This window comes from Acanthochromis polyacanthus, chromosome 20, assembly GCF_021347895.1.
Source record: "Acanthochromis polyacanthus isolate Apoly-LR-REF ecotype Palm Island chromosome 20, KAUST_Apoly_ChrSc, whole genome shotgun sequence".
NCBI classification, from domain to species: Eukaryota; Metazoa; Chordata; class Actinopteri; family Pomacentridae; genus Acanthochromis; species Acanthochromis polyacanthus.
The window spans coordinates 12,597,015-12,616,999 of record NC_067132.1 but is presented as its reverse complement, the minus strand read 5'-3'; the positions used below and the strand labels follow the sequence as shown (position 1 = coordinate 12,616,999).

General features: G+C 40.1%; 2 protein-coding genes across 3 annotated transcripts; both read right to left on the bottom strand.

Annotated features, from left to right (window-relative positions):
* Positions 1-297: 297 nt before the first annotated feature.
* sh3glb1a (SH3-domain GRB2-like endophilin B1a) lies at positions 298-10,320 on the bottom strand. Its single transcript, XM_022220596.2, has 9 exons — positions 10,123-10,320; positions 9,486-9,627; positions 8,621-8,749; positions 7,926-8,059; positions 7,311-7,403; positions 4,093-4,182; positions 3,869-3,969; positions 2,922-3,156; positions 298-1,571 (listed from the first exon to the last, which is right to left on the bottom strand). Exons 1-9 carry the CDS (start codon positions 10,183-10,185, stop codon positions 1,464-1,466), a joined length of 1,095 nt encoding a protein of 364 aa, XP_022076288.1. The 5' UTR covers positions 10,186-10,320; the 3' UTR covers positions 298-1,463.
* A 2,047-nt stretch (positions 10,321-12,367) lies between these two features.
* Positions 12,368-18,718, bottom strand: LOC110970339 (crystallin J1B-like). 2 transcript variants are annotated; one of them, XM_022220607.2, is made up of 10 exons: positions 18,574-18,718; positions 17,942-18,008; positions 17,041-17,220; positions 16,326-16,424; positions 15,442-15,534; positions 15,198-15,354; positions 14,995-15,110; positions 13,851-13,928; positions 13,318-13,457; positions 12,368-12,728 (listed from the first exon to the last, which is right to left on the bottom strand). In XM_022220607.2, the coding sequence occupies exons 2-10, from the start codon at positions 18,006-18,008 to the stop codon at positions 12,627-12,629; spliced, it is 1,032 nt and encodes a 343-aa protein (XP_022076299.1). In that variant the 5' UTR covers positions 18,574-18,718; the 3' UTR covers positions 12,368-12,626. The 2 variants fall into 2 exon arrangements, with proteins under 2 accessions (XP_022076299.1, XP_022076290.1); XM_022220598.2 differs by having other exon boundaries at positions 17,942-18,011; positions 18,574-18,703.
* Positions 18,719-19,985: the final 1,267 nt, after the last annotated feature.

Genomic DNA, 19,985 nt, shown 5'->3' with positions numbered 1-19,985 from the left:
GTTCATCATTGTCTGTTAAATCGATTTTGCACGTTCTTTTCTTATGCATTTCTTTAATATACAGCCATTTTGCCAATAAAATAAGAAACAGGGAGTTGTTACAGCTCACAAAAGCTGGTCATGCACCTATTTCTCAAGTTTGATGACTCAATCTGACATTTCTGCAAAGTTCTAACATTACAGGGCCAAACATTTCACAACACAGTTATAGGGATGATGTTGCCTGTTCTGCCCTCTAGTGGTCCCATCCGTGAACAGCAGATTCTACATGCATAAAACGCAAAAAACACATTTCAATGCATTAAATTGTGTATTTATTTTACAATTGTATGCCATCTCATCAGGTACACACACGACAAAAAGCAGATGTGTAATAATATACTTAAATCTCCCAGAAAGAAACAAAATATTTAGACAATATATGGATGTGGGGTTGAAATGAAAGGTTTTGGGGGTAACTGATGAAGCATGTTAGTAACATCTAAAAAAAAAGTAAAAGTCTTTACTTTTAGAGATTAAAAAAAAATTGAACACCAAGTCCACAAATAAACGTATCACAAATGTCACGTGTATTTCTGAAGAATACACAATTTAATAATTTAATCAAAGAAAGTCGCTGTTTTCTGGTTGAGATAAAATGTGGAAAAGCTGGTTTCCAATTCTGCCAATATTAGGGTTAAATACTTAGAGAGGAGGCTGAACTGACAGTCTCAATACTGCTGGTGTAGCTGTAAAAGAAGGAATTTTTAAAAAAAGGCGGATTCACTGTGATATACAGGCAACACGGTGTTTGGAGTTTCATAACTGCTCGGCCATCAGCAAGCTACAACTTCTCTTATTCTGCCTCGTCTGACTATCAGATGTTGTCCAGTGAGGCTCCATGTGAATAAAGCTGACCAACAACACATACAGTATGGTGCTGTTAAAAAGGACTTTTCACAAGATTATCAATTATAAAATAAGACGTAGAAACAATCAGCATTACTCTCCACTTCAAACTGAAGTGCACTTTCCTTGCAGTATATAAAAAAAAATTGTGCCACCACTTGCAGGTATTCACATGAGCAGTGAGGAAGGAGAAAAAAACTCACATCAAAAGCATTTAGGTTGCCATCTGAGATACATATTGTAAACAAAGTTGTTTTTTAAAGTTACAGTTTGGGAGATGTTCTTGCACATATTTCAGGTCGCATGGTATCAAACACAAAGGCATGGAAGCACGTTTAGGAAATGTACTGCAAAAAAGAAAGAGGGAATGGGTCCATTTGCTTTCCCTTCACTCGCATTTATTCATTCCAGCACGAGTCTGCTACAAGCGAGACTCCGTCTTTTCCTTACAAAAAAACCCCTCATTCTAAAATGACTGAATGGAAGAGAAAGTGAGGCCTGGCCCTGCAACACGATATAAATATGAGATCACAGCTGGTTACAGAGGGCTGGATAGAGGAGGGGGCTGGTGGGTTTCAGTTGAGCAGCTCCAGGTAGGTGATTGGCACTTTGCCCTTCTGGTTTCCTCGCTCACCCATCAGCCAGTCTGAATCCATTCCTGGGACGCTGCTGACCATGATCACCTGGAGGGAGCATGGATGATGGTCATTATCAAGGCTCATTATTATTCAGAAAGTGCTCTGTATCATCTCCTCTCAGCATTCCATTCGGTTTTCAAGATAAACAGCCGACACAGCCAGAACTTTACACAGCATTAATCAGCCCTATAGACTGTGTTTTCCACTTGTGGCATATTGTGGTTATAGATCCCGTTATTATCAGAAGCAGCGTGGGCTCACATGGCTCACAAAATGCAACGGCAGACTGGAAAATTTCTAGTTAGCAAGTGATGTCATGCTGGTTCATTGTTAATCAACCACAAGCTTGTAATGGACAGTTCAGATCTTTTCCAGGAAAAGGAGTGGCTTATGTTCCGCTGAGCAGAGGCTGCTGTAAAGAAACTGCTGCAGTCCTCGTATGGAGAGAGGATCGTATAGTTATACAGGATGCACAGAGAGCAGAGGAAATATCTGTTTGGAATTAGACTCAGCTTCCTGATCTTGTTAGTTCTTGGACTAAAAGAAAGTTGAAAATAAACTGGAATAAGTAGAAACAACAAACACAAATGTAAAAGAGAAAAACTCTGCTGGCAACCAATATGAAAAACATGAGTATGCCGTATTAACATTTGCATAGTGGTCCCTCACCATATCGCAGTCTGACTGTATTATGGATTTTTAAATTGTATATATCGAATTTTGGATCACAGATTTTTTTGCTAGATAGCGGGATTTTGCAATTTATAGATATTTTATGTAGTCATTTTAATTATTTTTGCAGTAAAATAAGCATTTTCTAGCCTAAAGAATTGGAGACAATATTTTAAAAATCTAAAAAATAATAATTAAGAGATATTAAAAGAATATTAAATCAAAATAAAACGTGTAGCGTACAGCGCTGGGTGCTGATTGGCTCAGCGACCATAGCACCAGTCTCCTCCATCTCCCCTGTAGAGCAGCATTCAGCATCTCGCCTTCCGTCTGATTGCTTCGCAGTGTTTTTGTTAAATTTGTGTAAAAAAACTGAATTTTTCGAGCCCTACAATGTTGACCCAACGTTCTGCTCCTTCTGAGGCTCCTGGCATCAAAACCAAGCACCAGAGAAAGACGCTTACTATTGCAGAAAATTATGTAGGTTTAATAGTGTAGAAAGTGTTTAAGAGGATAGGAAGTGTTTTTAAGAGTGTGGGAAAGGTTTATAAGAGTGTGGGGAGTGTTTATAAAGCCTTAGATATATATAAATAATAAAATACATATAAGGTCGCTACTTCGGGGATTCTCGCCTATCACGCCGATAGATGACGGACCACTGTACCTCATGATCTTTCTCAACAGTCAGAAAATTCAATGCAATGATGAATATTTCATGCTCACCTCATCAGCCAGCAGAGAAAGCTCACTGCTGCTAGCAGCATCGTAGTCGTAAAGGACTCGGGCTTTGCGGCTGCCGTTGGAGCTGCGCAATTCACTGAATCCTCCCGATGCTGTGGAGCTGCTGCGGCCTGCAGACACGCTGGGCAGGGAGGCCGACACCGGTAAGGTGGGCACGGAGATGCTGGCACCACCGGACACTGAAGACTGGTTGTTGTTGGTAAATGATGAGGGGAAACTGATGGAAGGGGAGAGGAGATGATGAGCACTGACACCTGTGGATTCCTGTGGCACGATAAAGCCATCGACTTGTGTCATTTTGCGTTTTGGTTTATGCATAGACATTCATGGAGCATCTATAAATGTCATCTTCCAAACACATTTTGCACCCACGCAGCCTCATACAATCAGTTGGTAAAGTTGTCTTGAAGTAGGTTTCACTGGGAGAGGCTGCTGCTATCTCTCACTTTAAGTACTTGACTTTTCTGTGACCGAAATCAGTTTGATCAATATTAGTCATTTTCCTTCTCACCTTAAAGTGAAAACTTTTTCTAACCCTACATGACCTTGCTCATCTTTGATTTTATCACACAGAGACAAGAACATTCAGCATCAATACTTTAGTCTACAGGAAGAGGTTTTAAAAGTGAGAAAGTCACCCATTTGAAAAGGAAATAAAAAAATAACAGATAAGGATCGCGTTGACTGGATGGTACTTGCAGTTTGAGTATGTTAAAAGTGACACTTGTGAAGGAGTGATAACATCATGTAGGTTCTCTTTGGAAAATATTGATGCATGCTGCTTTTTTTTTTCTTCCTCCACAGCTGCTCCAGTGGATCTTGTGTGTCAGAAAAGCTACGTGACATTACCCATGTTGTAAACTCCCTAAAAACGACAAGCTTGCATTGTATGACATTATTCTTGACAAAAGGCTGGAGTGATATTTCACCTGCCAAGCTGCTTCTGGAGATCCACCATGTACTGGTAACACTGTGCGTAGTAGGTAGTCTGGGCCTCCACAAAGTCATTCAAGCAGCGTAGATGGTGTGCCTAGTAACACACAAGGAGAAATGGTGTCAAGGCATCTCAGCTAAGCATAAATAATTATAAATTTTACTACCAAAAGGCAGCAGCACTGTAATTACATTCAGTGATGATATTTGTTCAACATACGTGGGTGCTGCTGACGCCTTCTAGCAGCAGTCTGGTGATCTCTGCCTGTCTATCGAATTCGCTCTGGGTCATCCTCAGCTCCTGCTCTGCCTGAGAATGAAGAAATTAAATTGTACTTATTTTAGAGAATAGCCACACCAGATAGACTTTCTGTAGGTGGAAGAAAAATGATCTGAACAAGCAATACGTTTTGTTTTTAAATAACAAAAATGGTGAGAATCATGGCACAGACCAAAGGAAACACATGGTTACAAAAAAAAACAAAAAACAAGATGGACGTGTTTGTATCGCTGAGAGTCCAGAAGGTGTTGCCCCCTCTGTGATGATCCAATAATGCAGTGTTTCTAGTGTCTGAAGAGTATTTGTGGTTGAAGCCAATTTGATTTTAGAGAAAACCCTCAACACATTGCAATTTTTTAAACAGCTTTGCTTGAAAATCATCACGTTCATCTGAAAGTTGTTAGCTTAAATAGACACTTAGGATCACTTAGAAATGTCCTTATTTTTGTAAGAAAAGCATTTTTTCAATGAAGATAACCTTAAACGAAGCAAAAATACAGTCTAGACATTGTTAATGTGGTAAATGACTATTCTAGCTGGAAACGGCTGATTTTAATGGAATATCTCCATAGGGGTACAGAGGAACATTTCCAGCAACCATCACTCCTGTGTTCTAATGCTACATCGTGTTAGCTAATGGTGATGAAAGGCTAACTGATGATTTGAACATCAAACACATGAAATTGCCTTGGTGACCCCAAACTTTTGAACGATAGTGTATATACTGCTCAAAAAATTTAAGGGAACACTTCATTCTCCTGTCATGTTGTTCTTAATAAATTATGCAGTGTATATCAATGATTGGACAGTGGTGAACAGAATTAGTTACCTACTGAGGGGGCATTCACAATCTTTTACGCTTCTAACTAGATCCCCAAAGTTATACTGTGATGATTAAGTGTTCCCTTATTTTTTTAGAGCAGTATATATAGTTAAACAGTCTAAAAATAAAAGGGTTCAGTCTGTATCTGTGAGTTTACCTCGATATGGCCACAATGAGACAAGTTCAGGAAAGTCAGATGTGGTCAAAAACAATGACGGAGATAACAAGACGTACAGAAATAACAAGAAAAGGGACACAGCATTTGAACATGTTTCTGTCCTACGGGAAATGTTTCCTTTTCCTCATGCCGAGCCAGTGGATTCAATATGAGACCTGCTGGAATAATGGCTTGTTGAGACGTTCTAAAAGAGTCCAATAAACACGCTGACAATGACCTCGCTGTCCTGCACTCTCTACAGCTTACATTAGAGGCCGACAGAGAGTTGTGCAGGAAGGGAGGCCTTTGCAGTGCGTCATTCTTAAAGGACTTGTCTACAAGGATTCAAGGTTTTCCATGTGGGACATCATGGAGATGGAGAAAGAGACAGACAGCAGCTGTTGACACTACTACCAAGGGGTTTGTTGTGTGTGTGTGTGTGTTTTGTGTTCAATTCAAAGATGGCTCCAACATTCCACTCACCTCTGTCACTTCCTCTGCTCACATCTGCTGCTTTGCGTTTTGAAAACAGTGACACAGTAGTTAGAGCTACAGCTGCTGCACAGCCACAGCCAACACAAGACATCCTTACACTCCGCGTTTGTGTGAAAGCGAGGCAGAGGTGTGCTCCAACAAAAACCACAATCAGCACAACGTAGCAGGACCGTGGCAATGCAGCACTTAGAACATTTCTTATGCCACCAAACCGCTTTAGATTTCCTGCCATCAGTGCATCTTTGTGCGAGATCACAACATCATTCAAGCACAGATTAAAGAAAAGACACGGTGTCGGCGTTAACCAGAAGAAACTACTGTTTACAGTTCATGTGTTTCGGGGACACTTTCTTTCTCACAAGAGAACATGTTTGCTCAAATGTTGTTGACAGGACGCACAGCTGTTTGTAGAGATTAAACACACAATACAATGTCAATACTTTGCTATTTGGAAAAGCTGTATAAAAAGAATATTCCAAGAGGAACAAAATAATGATTTTGTACAGAGAGCTGAAAATTACGCTCATGGAGTCTTAATGGGACTGTTTCTTCCAGTAGTTGTGGAAAAATTGTGCTCAAAAGAAACTAAATTATGTTAGATGATCTGAGGGCTGCAGACAAACAGCTCTCATACTGTCCAGGTTCTGTCTACCAGTTGTGGCATATTAGCAGCTATGATTAGTACACGTCTAATTTGTTTCCTTACTGACACACCCATCATGTTCTACTCCTGATGCAGCCCGGAGGAGGAGGAGATTAGGTGTTTGGCTTTCCTAAATGATTATGTAATAAATGTGCCACATATGAGGTCATTAGAGATTTAATCTGCAGACATTGTTAACTGGAATTCAGGGCAGTTTTCATTATGCTAACTAATGTTTCCTCACATCCTCCCACAACCCGGAAATTGTTCCCACTGAACCATCATTTAAGATTTTCCAATCCTTAAAGGAGCTGAGAGCGAGGAAACACCGGTGTATCCTAACCAACACATAAGGAAGAGCTGTGAGTGTGGGAAGCAAGAAAAAAGTCAGATGTGCAAGATTATTTAAGAGCAGTAATGAAATAAAATACTTTGTATGTTTGCAAAAATAGAAATTACCAAGTTCACATCTGTAATTAGAAAACCTGAGTTCATATTTGAACACTTCTAAGACATCAGACACTTCAAAAACGATTTGCTTAAATTGCATTTTACTCAGGAAAAAGGTTTCTCGGCCCCACTTTCTGTTCATTTATCAAAACTATGATGATCCTCCTGCATCCTGCTCAAACACAGCTGGAATGGTCTTTGCTGCCAGCTTTGGTGCAATGAAGAGTTAAAGTCTAAATTATGTCTGAAGAACTTGAACACAAAGCAAAAAATAAAATTAAGACAACTCTCTGGAAAAAGGGAAGTCTAAACTTCCCATCATTGCTCATGTGACTGTATGCAAGTCACAAGAGATAAAATTGTCAGTCCCATGTTGTGTAACTCTGTGTGTCAGTCATTCAGACACAGGGACAGTAAGACACGCCCTGAGAGCTTTTTGTGCCCCGAGAGGAAGTTGGCTAATGATTTTAACGAAAAGCAAATTTACTAAAGGTGGTCATTAATCAGCATTAGAACAACCAAGAAACATCCACATGCAAAAATGATGGTGTGACGCTGAAAATGACTCGGGTGATTTTGTGTGTACTCACTGCAGCTCTAGCATCAGCCATCCTGGCTTTCTTTAGTCTGGTTTTGGCTGCGTCCAGATCCAGGCGTTTGACCTGCAGCAGCTTCCGCTCTTTCTGGACACAAGTCACAACACAACAGAAGACTCAGAGACACAATCCTTAGCCCTAAGCAACACATAATGTCAGCTTTCATGCAGATGGGGTTTGTGGTTTGTGTTGGCTTTCATCAGGCCGATTATAGCAGACTGAAATGTGTAATTAAAAGGTCTTCTGTTGCACCAAAAGAACAAAAAGGGATACTTGAGATTATCGTGAAGGATCTCATTGTTCAGGATACCTGTGTTGACTGTGAGCAACTGTAAAGCATCAAGGGGTTTTTCACAGAACACTAAAAACAGTATAAAATGTTTTTCATTGTTTAGTTTCAGATTTATGAAATCCATGCTTATTCTCTAACTGTTCCAGCCTTTATTTTTGGAAGTGAAGCATTTCCAACCTAATTGAGCAACTGCAAAACAATGAGAGCAGTCATCCATACTATATTTATCTACATCGTGGACGCACTTGTCTTGTGAATCAGTTCCACATAAAAGTCCAGTGAAAAGCGAAACTGACTCAGCCAGCAGCCAAACTCACCAGGATGGTTTTAAAGTCGCCTTCTAGAAAGTTTCTAAAAGGTGTCAGGAAGTTGATGGCAGAACTTTGGATTAACTCCCGCTCTGCCCCTCCAATCTGCTTCTCCGTCTCACCACATTTAATCAGGGCATTTCCTGTGATGGTCAGCAGCAGATACAAAAGTTTACTCCCAACACAACATAGAACAGAAGATTAAGCACTGCACAAAGCCTCATGCTTCAGTCTTGAAGACACAGATCAGATGACTGCCATGCTAACTGTTACTAATAAGCTATGGCCACAACTGAGGAATGACATGGCCGACACAGACAACTGGCAGGGGATGGTCCTCAAATCATGACCGAGTGTGGTTCAAAAAAGCCCTTACTCGGTTTTGCAAGCTTTTATGAGACAGAACACTGGCATGCAAAAGAACCATTTCTGCTCAACAACAAACCCTTTATAACTAGAGGCTAAGAGGCTTTCAGTGTTTTTGTCTGCTGAATAAACTGGGGAACATGTAGGGGAGGATTGTTGTTTGCCGAGTTGCAACAACTAATTTCTTAGATGTTCTTACAGATTTTGGAAAGCGAAAGTCTTCAAATTTTATTCAACAAAATAAACTCCAGCGAGAAAAAGTGTTCTGAGCCACAGGCCAAGTTTAACAGCTTCAGCTGGTGTTACCAATGTGTCAGGCATTTCAGTGAAGGACTCACCATAGGCAGTTCCAGGGCCAAATTCATTTCCTGAGTCGATCATGGACTGGCCCAGCAACTCATGGTTGTTCATTCGTGTGGGAGCTTTTTTCTCCAGTTTCTCGTACACAAATTCTTCTAGCCGGACATCTGCAGATTACAACAAGAAAACTCAATTACAAAGTCATAAGACTACAGTGAGGGCGGGACGGCAGGTCCAAGAGACCTCCAAACTGCCTGACTTAAATTTGCAAACTCAAACAGAAGCATTCATTATGACAACCATGACAAGAAAGAGTTAAGGATTTTACAGCAGAAGCTGATTTGATTTGTTTCATGTTACTTTGTCATGTGAAAGAACGTTGACAATCATAGTGCTGTGTTTTATGTGAACACAGAACGAGTAGAACAAATCCAGTTTTCCATGTCTAAGACTGTTACACAAGACTGCAACTACCAGATGGCCTGTCTGTGTTTGTTGTGCGACAGTGATATGGCATCATGGTGTGAACTGAAGAGGATGCACAGCTGAGCTTACAGACACCCTACCTACAAATGTATGTCAAACACCCCGTCACAGATGTTTAGCATTGTTATATTTGACCCTTAGTGGCAAACATACACACCTCCAAGACTGAGGATTTTTTGGATTCAGAGGGCTGCAACACGAGTTATCAACTTCACACAACGATTTGAGTAATAATGCTCAGTTTCAAATACAAGGTCATAACAGAGCTGTGGGATGAGAAAAGTCACTGGTATACAGTTGACAGATCTACATACAAAGTTTGGTGACTTCTTGACACAGAGGGGGAAACACAGGGTGGGTAAATGTGTCAGCCCTGTGATTGTCAAGTTCATTAATAAATGATAAGTGTGGCCTTACTTGGATTGGGCTGTAATAAGACTTCTGTCTGCTTCATAATCCTCTCTGTCCATTGCTTGGTGTTCTCAGCTCTGATCAAAAGATTCTCCAGATGAGCATCCAACTCTGTCTTCTCAGCCTGGCCAAGCTTCTCTTCTGTAAACTGTAAAAAGAATATGCATTTAGAGTGTGACCATAAATTATTGTTCGGAAAGTGACACACACGTTTTTAAAAGGGTCTGAGGTGTCACACACGGCATCTTGAAGGAAAGAGCAAACTAATGTTAGCAAGCTAGGCGGACTAGCCTGCAAAATAAACGTTACCGCTGTCTGCCCAGCTACGGCTGATGCTTCTATCAACTCGTTACAGAGGCCTGCATTGATGGGTAAGTTGAATAACTACAACATATTTGGTTGTATCAATACCGAAGTATCCCTGGTGTTGGTTAAATTTACCGTGTAGTGTAAAATCCAGCAAATTTATTCGAATATGGGTCATACTTTCAGGCGATAATGGGCTACTTAGCTACACAATAACAGCCACGGTAACGTTAGCTGTTTAGCAAGTGAGCTAACGCTACTTTCCTGGTAGCGTTACGCTAGCTAGCAGCTAACGTTAGTTAGCAACGACTTCCACGAACCAGACGGTTGAACTTACTTGTACCGCACGGCTCAGGAAAGTACCGGCGTCTGCGGCTAACCGCTTAACATTAAAGTCCATGGCACAGCGCTGAAAAGAAACACTAAATACAACTACTAGCTAGTCTCACACTCAAATGTCCATCCCTACGGAAAATGTCATTGAGGCAACTTTTTTGTCAGAGTTCCACCCAGCTGTTGATCCAAGCAAAGATGATGTACTCACAAGATAATTCCCATCTCCTCCCCATCGTGACCGCCATAAGAAAATACTGCGTTTGCGCAATTTTACAGAGACACTAACTGGAAAAACAGCACTGAAAATTATGTTAATGTAAGAAACCTATTTGTATCGCTTTGCCATGCAAGACGCACTAAAAGTGTAAAACAAATATAAGTGAGTAAGCGCAGTTTAATGTATTAGAACAGGAAACACTACCCTGAGTACAGCATATAAAAGCGAACACGGCACGTAGTAGAAGATTTATCTCTTGCTTCGTGTGTTTCTCTTTGACTCAACTAATCTTTTGTTGCATTCAGGCTATGCGGAAATATCAGAATCATAATAAAGCGGACGAAGAAGGAAAAAATAAGTATGAACATTTACATTTCTGAAATAGTCGCTCAAGAAATCCAAACACCGTAGCCAGAGACAGTTGTTGTTGTATTCGGCTGGGATTTTTGTATTTGTGTATAACATGCTCCTGCAAATAAATCACAACCAATGGGATTATTAGTTTTAATATTATTACTTAGTTTCTTGTTTTATTGAGACACTTAAACGTAGCGTGTAGGAAAACATTTTCCTCAAAATGCCATGCTTCACACACATTAAAACATTTGGCACTAGTATAGAAAACAAAAGTAAACCATAAAACTATCAATTTCAGCTTTTATAAATACATGTTACTTTGAAAAAGGTACATTTAGACCTTAAATGACATAGCATTTAAAAGCATGCTTGAAGGCACCATTTGTGCAGTGTCTGCAGTCTTTTCTGCACTTATTGTTATAATCCGCCCTGAACCCTGAATCTAGCACACTTTGGTTGTTGGCTCTTGCTTTGAATGAGAATTAAGTTATTCAGCTGTATACTGCAGATACACCTCCAATCAGACTTAGTTGTTTACCATCTTGAATCTGACCCTTTCCACCCACCACAAACATAAGGCAAAGTTTTTATTTTTAATATCTATTTCTTATGTGGAGCAGCAGGAAGAGGATGAGGAAGGATTGGATAGGTGAGGGCTGGCTAATGTGTTCCCATAAATTCTACATTTTGTTTTATTTGCTACAGCCATGTTGGACTCCAGACTTTGTATATGTAATCAAAGTTAAATTAGTGCTCACCGTAAGTAACGCTGCTGACGGGAACAGGGAGAGATTCTTTACATCCTTGCAGGTCAATTGCTCAGTCACCCAGCACTCAAACACTTTTCCTTGATTACTTTGTGTACCACATCCTCAACACGATGCCTTTAGCAGTCCTCTCATCTGTTTCAGAGAATGTCTTGAGGATGTAGAATTTTTCAGATTTTGGGAAAACAAAAACAGTCTTCGGGTCTGGATGTAATTATGCCAGACTGAGTTTGCTACCTGCTGTGTGGGAGGAAGTCAGCCAGAGAGAGAAATCAAATGACTTCCCCTCTGTAGGCCTCCAAAACAACATCGAACACAACCTTTCCACTCACCTAAAGGATAGTTCCAGGATTTCTTCATCCAAATATTTGTTACTGTGAGATACACAAGTGAAACTGTGGGTATTTCAAAAACATATTATCCCCTTTTTACTGCAAAGATAACAGGTCATATCAATTTCCATTAAGATATTGATTTACTCCGTTAACCTTAGAAGTACTGCCTTTTTATCATTTGTCAACACGGTCATATAAGCTGTAAAAGCAACAGTAGCCTACACACTGCATTTTTCAATAACCACACCACGTCAAAGATATTAAGGCTTTGGCAATGCTTTACGCTTGGCTAACTTTCAGAACTGCTGGGGCGGGTGCTTTAAACATGCAAATATGGCAGTCAGCACTTTTAGAAAGGCAGAACAGCTCCTTTGAGGGAGGAATAAGTTGCAAGTCTCTGGTTGTTCCAGTAGTAAATCTGTGAGTATCTGCTCTTTCACTTCACAACAACAGAAAGTTCTCAGAGGAATAAGAAGACTGAAACCTGCTGAAACCCGACAACAACAAAATGACTTTCTCATCATCGAGATTTCGTGAGATTGCAGCAAAGAAGATAACAGTACGCGCTGGTAACATAAAAGTTTTTATTTGAGAATGTGTTGCACAGACCTTCACTTTCTTACATAATGCAGCTTTGGCAGAGCAAAAGGATTCAAGTTTCATTCAGCACGAGACTTTAGAATGCGACTGTCATGGATCGCTGTGTCAAAGAACATCTGTAACTTAAGAAAGTCTTTAAAATTAGCAATGAAATGCAACTCTCCACACTCCATAAATACTTGAGCGAGGATGAATAAGTCATATTCAGGGTAAAAGTATAGATGAACAACTACTGCTGGCTTCTTTTGACCACATTCTCGGCGAGCTCCAAGAGTAGAGGGTATCTGAGCGTCCTCTTCCTCCACGACTCCGGGATTCCCTGGAGACCGGTCTGAAATAACATCGAGATGACAGCTGAAAGCATCAAGAAAGCACAAAGCTCCCAGAATAGCTGAACTCACCGTCTTTAAAGGAATTCCACAAATATAGACAACAATATGCTAAAAGATATATTTTCAGGTGCTATTGACACAGTAGGGACATTTAAGGTCAAGCTCTACAGCAAGTTTGTTCACACTTTGGACTTCAGTTTGAAAACAGTGAACTAGTGCAATGCATTTTTTCCTAATAGTGCTGCATGTTATGGCTGCGTTAGCTGTGACAATGGGTGATACAAGTGTGAAAGTATTAGTATTGGCACATCAGCATCTGGAAAACAAATCAACGGTGTGTATGTATGATGCAAAGTTAATGTATTCTTATTTTTGACTGATCATTTTATCTTTAAGTATTTTGTGTTCTAGACAGAGCTTGTAGATCAATCGCGGTAATCATAAATGCTACCTATAATATATACCATAAGCATATGATTTGCATTTGCATTGCAGGAATGACCCACGAAAAGACTGGAATGTCAGTCTCTTTCTTACTTTAATTGATTTGTAGTAGGGATTCATGTCTGTTTTGCATTCCTACAGTACCTGAGCTCCAAAGCAGGCTCCTATGAAGGAGGATCGGCTGGCGGTGCATCCCCCGCAGCGCATGGTGTCCCTGACTGCTTCATCCAGCTGGTTGAGTGTCAGGACTCCATGAAGCGCTCCCTGGAACGCACCGGGCAAAGCTGGACACAAAAACCAGGGTTCAGCAAGACAGCAGCAGAATGATGGTAACAGATAATGTAAATGAAGTGTGGTCTGTTCTTATGCTGCCAAGAGATAGGATGTTATGTTATTACTGCCCCTTAAAAACTTTATAATTTGCTTAGACTGAATAACTTGAACATGCATGACAAGCAGAAGTCTTTACATGTACATTAAGGATCTCAACCTTTTACCCCTGTAAAACCCGAGACAGTTGGCTCAGCGGGAAGGGGAAAATGAAAAGGAAGGAGGAGGGAAACCATTAGTCAGGAGATCAAAGGCAGGAGGACCCACTAACGGATACACTGACAGGACGGATACGCAGGCAATGCCAAGTCAACAGACCTGAGTCCTGCTGCTACCTACTGGCTTACCTCATGTGTTTGTGAACACAGCAGGTATGAGCTGTTGGGATGCCTTGGCTAAGTTGTCCTTCACCTGGTGGATATGTGCTTTAGCAGAGGGACAGGAAAAGAGATAAAACATATTGTTTATTGTTCAAACACTGTTCAAACACTACAAAAAACATGTTGGCACTGACTACACACTGCTAGAGTCTCATATTATGCATTTTTATGCCTCTATTTTAATATAAATGTTTGATTTTGAGGGACAAATGCATACTTTGTTTAAGGAAGGTCATATCCTGCATGCAGTGTTTTGTTTCTTTTGACCACATGTCCAAGGTGCTGTGCTTGTTTAAAGGAAAGAGGAAACTAGAAAGCAAATCGCAATAGTTTCTGCTTTACCCAAAGTAAACCAGCAAAATGCACAGCAGCATAAATTAAAGCATATTAAAACCCAATGCACAGTAGCTGTGGGCCTTCTTATAAAATATCTTAACTCACACAAAGTAAACTTGTACTGAGCTAATCAAACCATCCAGTTGCTGGTTCCCTCTGAAGTTTCCCTCAGGATAGCTGGCACTCAGAGTCTCGTAGTTTTATCTGGTAAGGCAAATGATTACAGGTCTTGGGGCCAAAACGTTCTCAACCTGTTCTCTCATTTTAAATGGGTAGGAAGGCCGGCTCGCTGCCTTGGAGAAAGGTTTGAAATGCAAGCCGCCTAGTGGGCCACTTTTGGTAAGCAGAACGGGCGCTGTGGGATGAACTGAACTTCACAATTTACGGTAACCTTGTGGAAACTATTATGAGATTGTATGTTCATTATTATGCATTGTCCCATCCAAATAAATAAATAAATACAGTTAAAGTTCATCCTGATGGGTAACGCATATTCCACATAACAGCAACATCCAAGACTTAATTGCAAGGATGTTGTTGCATTTTGTTCTCTTCTTTCTTACATTGTTTTGTGTCTATGGCTCCTCCATTCTACCAAATAATGCCCCAAAACTATTTTTTAAAAAAAGAAGAAATCTTGCCTTCTGCACCTTTAACAGACACATGTTAGAGTGGTATCAATCTTCTTACATAACTCTGAGCAGGAAAGTGAATTGGCATATTTTCCACAACTGTTTCTTTAAATTTCTGAATGAATAAACCATCAGAGCCTTACCAATAACAGCTCTGTCCAGCTCCTGGGGGTTCTGTCTCTTGGGGTCATTCAGCTGCGCCAGAACTGCGTTCAGAGCATTGCGGTCTGGACCGTTCAGGATGAAATGCTCCAAAAACCTTATTCAACAAGTACATACAGTACAGTGTCAGACACATAGAGGTTCAGGAAATGATGATATCTGTTATACAAAAACAGTCCCTCACCTCGCTGCAGCCAGCGTCATCGCCACACACATGTCATTATTCTGGGTCACCCGCGTGGCTTTCTCCACCTTCTCCAGCATCTCCGGTTTCCCAGCAAACATGGCCACCACTGGAGCTAACTTAGTGACACCATCCATCTGACAGTCCACGTCACAGCCTCACAAAACACACACACAGAAGGATTACAAGCTGAAAATTGTAGGCCTAGAGGGGTCTTTGTGCCATTGTCGTCTGTGATTTTTACCAGTTTCCTCTTTGCCAGCATCGACATTTCTCAAGAAAGCCTTCAGGCTCCCATTCCTCCACGGGCCGTCTATGGGGAGAATGGCCTTGGGACCTGACAAATACAACAAAAAGTAGTTTGTTAAAGGGGAATATAAAGGAAGAGAAGAGCAGAGAAACATCTTGGACTTTCTCTTGTACATTACTACTTCAAAAGTTTGGAGTCACCCTGCAAATTACGTCTTGCATGAAAACTCATGTTTTTATGCATGTGCTAACATAATCAAATACCCCTATGTAGATATTCCATTAAAAAATCAGCCGTTTCCAGTTGGAACAGTCATTTACCACATTAACTAATTCATTTAATGTTATCTTCATTGAAAAAAAATGTTTTTCTTTCAAAAATAAGGACATTTCTAAGTGAACCCAAACTTTTGAACAGTAGTGCAGCAGTTAAACTCTCTGTAGGTGGAGCTCTTTTCTTTGTCTGTGCAGTCATGATGGCTATCACTGCCCACGATGACGCAGCTCTTCTTGTTATTGCAACCCGTAAAGCCATCTGCACTTTACTGTACCCAGAGGTGCCCTGTGGTGTTATGGTGATTTACTGTAGCACTGCGTTTATATGACATCCTGACAGTAAAAAAAAGCAGCAAATATTCAAAGTGCTGGACACCAACCAAGAACAGGGAAGTCTGACTGTATGGAACATTTTCATGGAGAGGGAATTCCCCATCAGCAGGTAGAGAAAAAAAACATTCACACGCTGTTATCAGACAGCAACAGAAGCACTCACATCCTTTTAGACCTGTTAAGCTGCTGATTAACAAATATTGAAATCACTATATTGACATGCAGTTCAGTGAAAGTGATGGTTATGTAACAGCCGGTCAGGTACAGTACCTCCTTTCTTTCTGTAAGGATCGTTGAGAGGCAGATCGTACACCGTTCCCGGACCAAAGAACTTGTAGATGCGCTTGGTCAAGTCTTCCACATCCACATCTGTAAAAACACGACACAAGGCATCATTAGAAAACCCTTTACATTTCTGCTACTACCATATTTTGAAGTGAAAGATGGTACGTCTGTTTAAAAGGTTTGCTATTGAATAGCCTGATGTATTATCTTTTACCAACAAATCTCTTAAAGGTGGTTTGTGTCGCAAAATAAGTAATAGTTGGGAGTAATACGCCTGCTTACTTCTTTGTGAAGAGTTAGAGAAGTAAATTAATATCACACTCATTCAATAGGAAGCTATTAATCTTAGCTTGGTGAAGCCTTAGCAGAGGAGAAGGTAGTTTTGAACTTTCAAAGGTAAAAAGTACACAACTCTTTCAATACCACTGTTCAACACAACACAATTCAGTCCATAAAAAGAAAACTGTTTTGTGGGTTTTGTGCATATGTAGCTTCATATTATAGACACTGTATGTAAGGGTAAATCTTTCAGAAATCTTTGCTCCTTTCAATGTAGGAATCATCGTCATTTATGGGATTTTTTTTACTATGCAATTAGTATCCGTAACACAGTTTTATATAGAGCTTTATTCCCAGGCTCTGAAAATATCATGTTTGCATATGACACATAGTTGCTGGCCGTCTGGGTGGATCTCTGTACCTCCACACTGACTCAGTGACTCCAGCAGGACGTACGCCTGGTCTCCATAGCAGGTCTGTTCGCCTGTTGTCCTACGGTAGAAAGGATTTGCTGACTGAGGCCGAAACTCCGGACAGGGCTCCAGATCAGAGAGGACTTCTTTCAGCCGGTCTGGGCTATAGATCCAGTGCATGGGCTGGGCTGTATGGGTGGGGAACACACACACACACACACACACACGCACACACACACACACACACAATGCTTTTAACATACAGCATATCCAGTCTGTCAATAATAAAAAGCATATAAGAGGAGGAAAATGTGTTATAATGAAATAAGAGAATCCTGAATCTAAACATGAATTACATGTAGAAGCAGTGACATTAGCAATTACTCTCCTTATATGCATCATTATACGGTGTTAAGAATTAGATGTGGTTGTAAAAATAAATGTGCTTCTTGGTTAGCGCTCATTTATCAGTGCAGCTGTTGCAGAAACTCGGCTTTCATAACATTATGTGTGAAATCAGCATGAGTTACAGAAATGAAGGCACCACCCATGTGCTTTATCACCATCTGCAGATGTTGCCTATGGATAATTCTACTCAACATGTTTCTACGCAACACAATGAAACACAGTTTGAACATGTCACATTGTGTAACAAGCACAGCAGTCTATTAAATATATCAAATTGTAAATAGCGGAAAGTGAAAAAAGTCATGTATAAACATATGTATCACATTTGCAGTATGAAAAATAACCGTGACTGCAATGTGAAAGAGTAGAACGCCCATGAGAGCATTCAAATGCGCTAAAAGGGCCTATGAATTATGAGGACACAGGAAGCTTTGCCACATGAAAAACTCTGCTGCTAATTAACTCAGCTCCGGTATCTGCATCTCACACACTTTATCTTACCTGCTGCATCTGCCACTGCTGCCCCGATAATGGCCCCAATGGCTCTGTCTGCCACACTCAAGGCCATCTGCTTTCATTATAGACAAACATAGAGCATAAAAGAGAAAATGCAGAGAGGTTGTTATGCTATGTTCAAGCAGAACCTTTGAAGAGCCTGCCTGAATGAAAACCTGCCATTTTCATTAAAGAAACAGAAATGCAGCTCAGCATTGAGGTTAGAAATGTTCTAATGCAGCCAAGGACTTCAATGTTTGCTATGATGAATGCAACATATAGAATATCTAAATGCATGCATTATATTGTTTCTTTTGGTGGAATGAAGCTTCTCCTCATATAGTTTACCACCATTAATTTCGAAAGAAAAAAAGAGGTTACCATGTTAACTAATACACCACAATATTAATTGCATTTCATTGATTAACATCTGGTTAAAAGCTTAGAGTTGTTCCTATGTATTCATGGCTTTAATCAGCAAACTCTTCATGATTTGGCTGTATTATTTTAGAATTTGCGTAAAATATGAATGTGCTTATTTCATCAAGTAATAGCCTAGAAGTTCTGAAAACTATAAGATGTGTGATGACGAAGCTAAATATTATTTTAATAACAAATACAAGCTTGTTCATTCTTACCTTAAAGCCTGATCTGGACCTTTCTGCACACCACTTCAAGTATTGCTGTCTCACTGTCCGTTTTCTAAAAAGGGGAGGGTCGATAAGCCGAATGATAAGCACACACCACTCGCAAACAAATAAAAAAACATCTTGTAGTGCACTGAAGACCAAAACTGGACTGGACTGATAATACATAGCAATCAAAAAAGTATCACTAACATACAGAAAAGGGATTAGTCCAGCTGAGGCTCATGGGAATGTCATTAGTTTAGAATTTTTCAGTCATAAACCAAAATATTGGACAAATGGAAATATTATCCTCCTGATGGAGATAAATGGAAGTCTGGCATTGTAAAAGTTTAATCCAGAGGGGTGCATGAATGGCTGGAGGCTTAATTATAGTACAGTCCACCCTGTCGTCATGGAGATCTTTCACTCGTGGTGGTCCTTAAGGAAAACTTAGAAAATCACAAAAATCATTGGGATGCATTTTATGAGAATATTAAAGTGGTCTCATTTTTTTTACTGACAGCTAAGGGGTTATTTTAAAATCTAGGTACTGACTCATATATAGTATGCATACACAGTTCAGTTACATTTTCTGTTTCACTTTGAACAACGGTTGTGTTCAGCAACCAAATAATGCAACAATTTGCATCAGTCATTTTGAGTTAGAACAATGAAATGCCAACCTGCCCTTGAGCAAGACCCTGAATTCTACCTGTCTACCGTCAATTTCCTACCAAGCTGGTGTGAGTGTGTATACATTACATATATATTAGTGTAGCTCCTAGTGAGAGCAAATTAACTTTCTACTGTGTCCCTGTTGATGATGAACTCCGCATTTATCCCAAATAACCGACTTTTGATGTCAAACCTTTAATATTACAATCTAACAGAAAAGTTGTGATGGATATAGTATTATTTCTGTATTGATCTGTGTACATAAGTTGCTGCGTTTTCTCTGACCGGAAAATTAGGCCAGTGGTGCACAGCCAGACAACACTCACCCACACCGTCTATTACAATCTGCACATACACCATCAATGTCTTTCTTCGATGTCAGTGTCAAGTTTGCCTCATTCCATCGATTAGATGTCAAGTTATTTCCCTCAATTAAAGAAAACTTCAATCTGCTAATAGAGCTACAATAAAAACACTAAAGTCATTTGGGTTCATCTGCGGGAGAATGTGAATGTCAGATCAAAATTTCACAACAATCCAGATAATAATTAGCCAGATATTTCAGTATGGTAAAGGCCTCTAGGGCTGATAAATGAAGCAAATGTTAAATGTTAAAAACTGCAGCCACTTGAAACGCCAGTTGAGGCTGGATTCAAAAGTGAGTCAATCTCTTTAGAAGCTCATGTTAAAATGTCCAACTATACAGCAGAAATAAACATATCTACAGCCTGTTACAAAAAATGGTT

Coding starts and splice junctions, on each gene's coding strand:
- sh3glb1a (XM_022220596.2), bottom strand. CDS start 10,185: ATGGACTTTAATGTTAAGCGGTTAGCCGCAGACGCCGGTACTTTCCTG. Junction 3,970..4,092: donor AAGGCGTCAGCAGCACCCAC/GTATGTTGAACA, acceptor GTGTGTTACTAG/GCACACCATCTACGCTGCTT. Junction 1,572..2,921: donor TTTCTCTGCTGGCTGATGAG/GTGAGCATGAAA, acceptor TGCTCCCTCCAG/GTGATCATGGTCAGCAGCGT.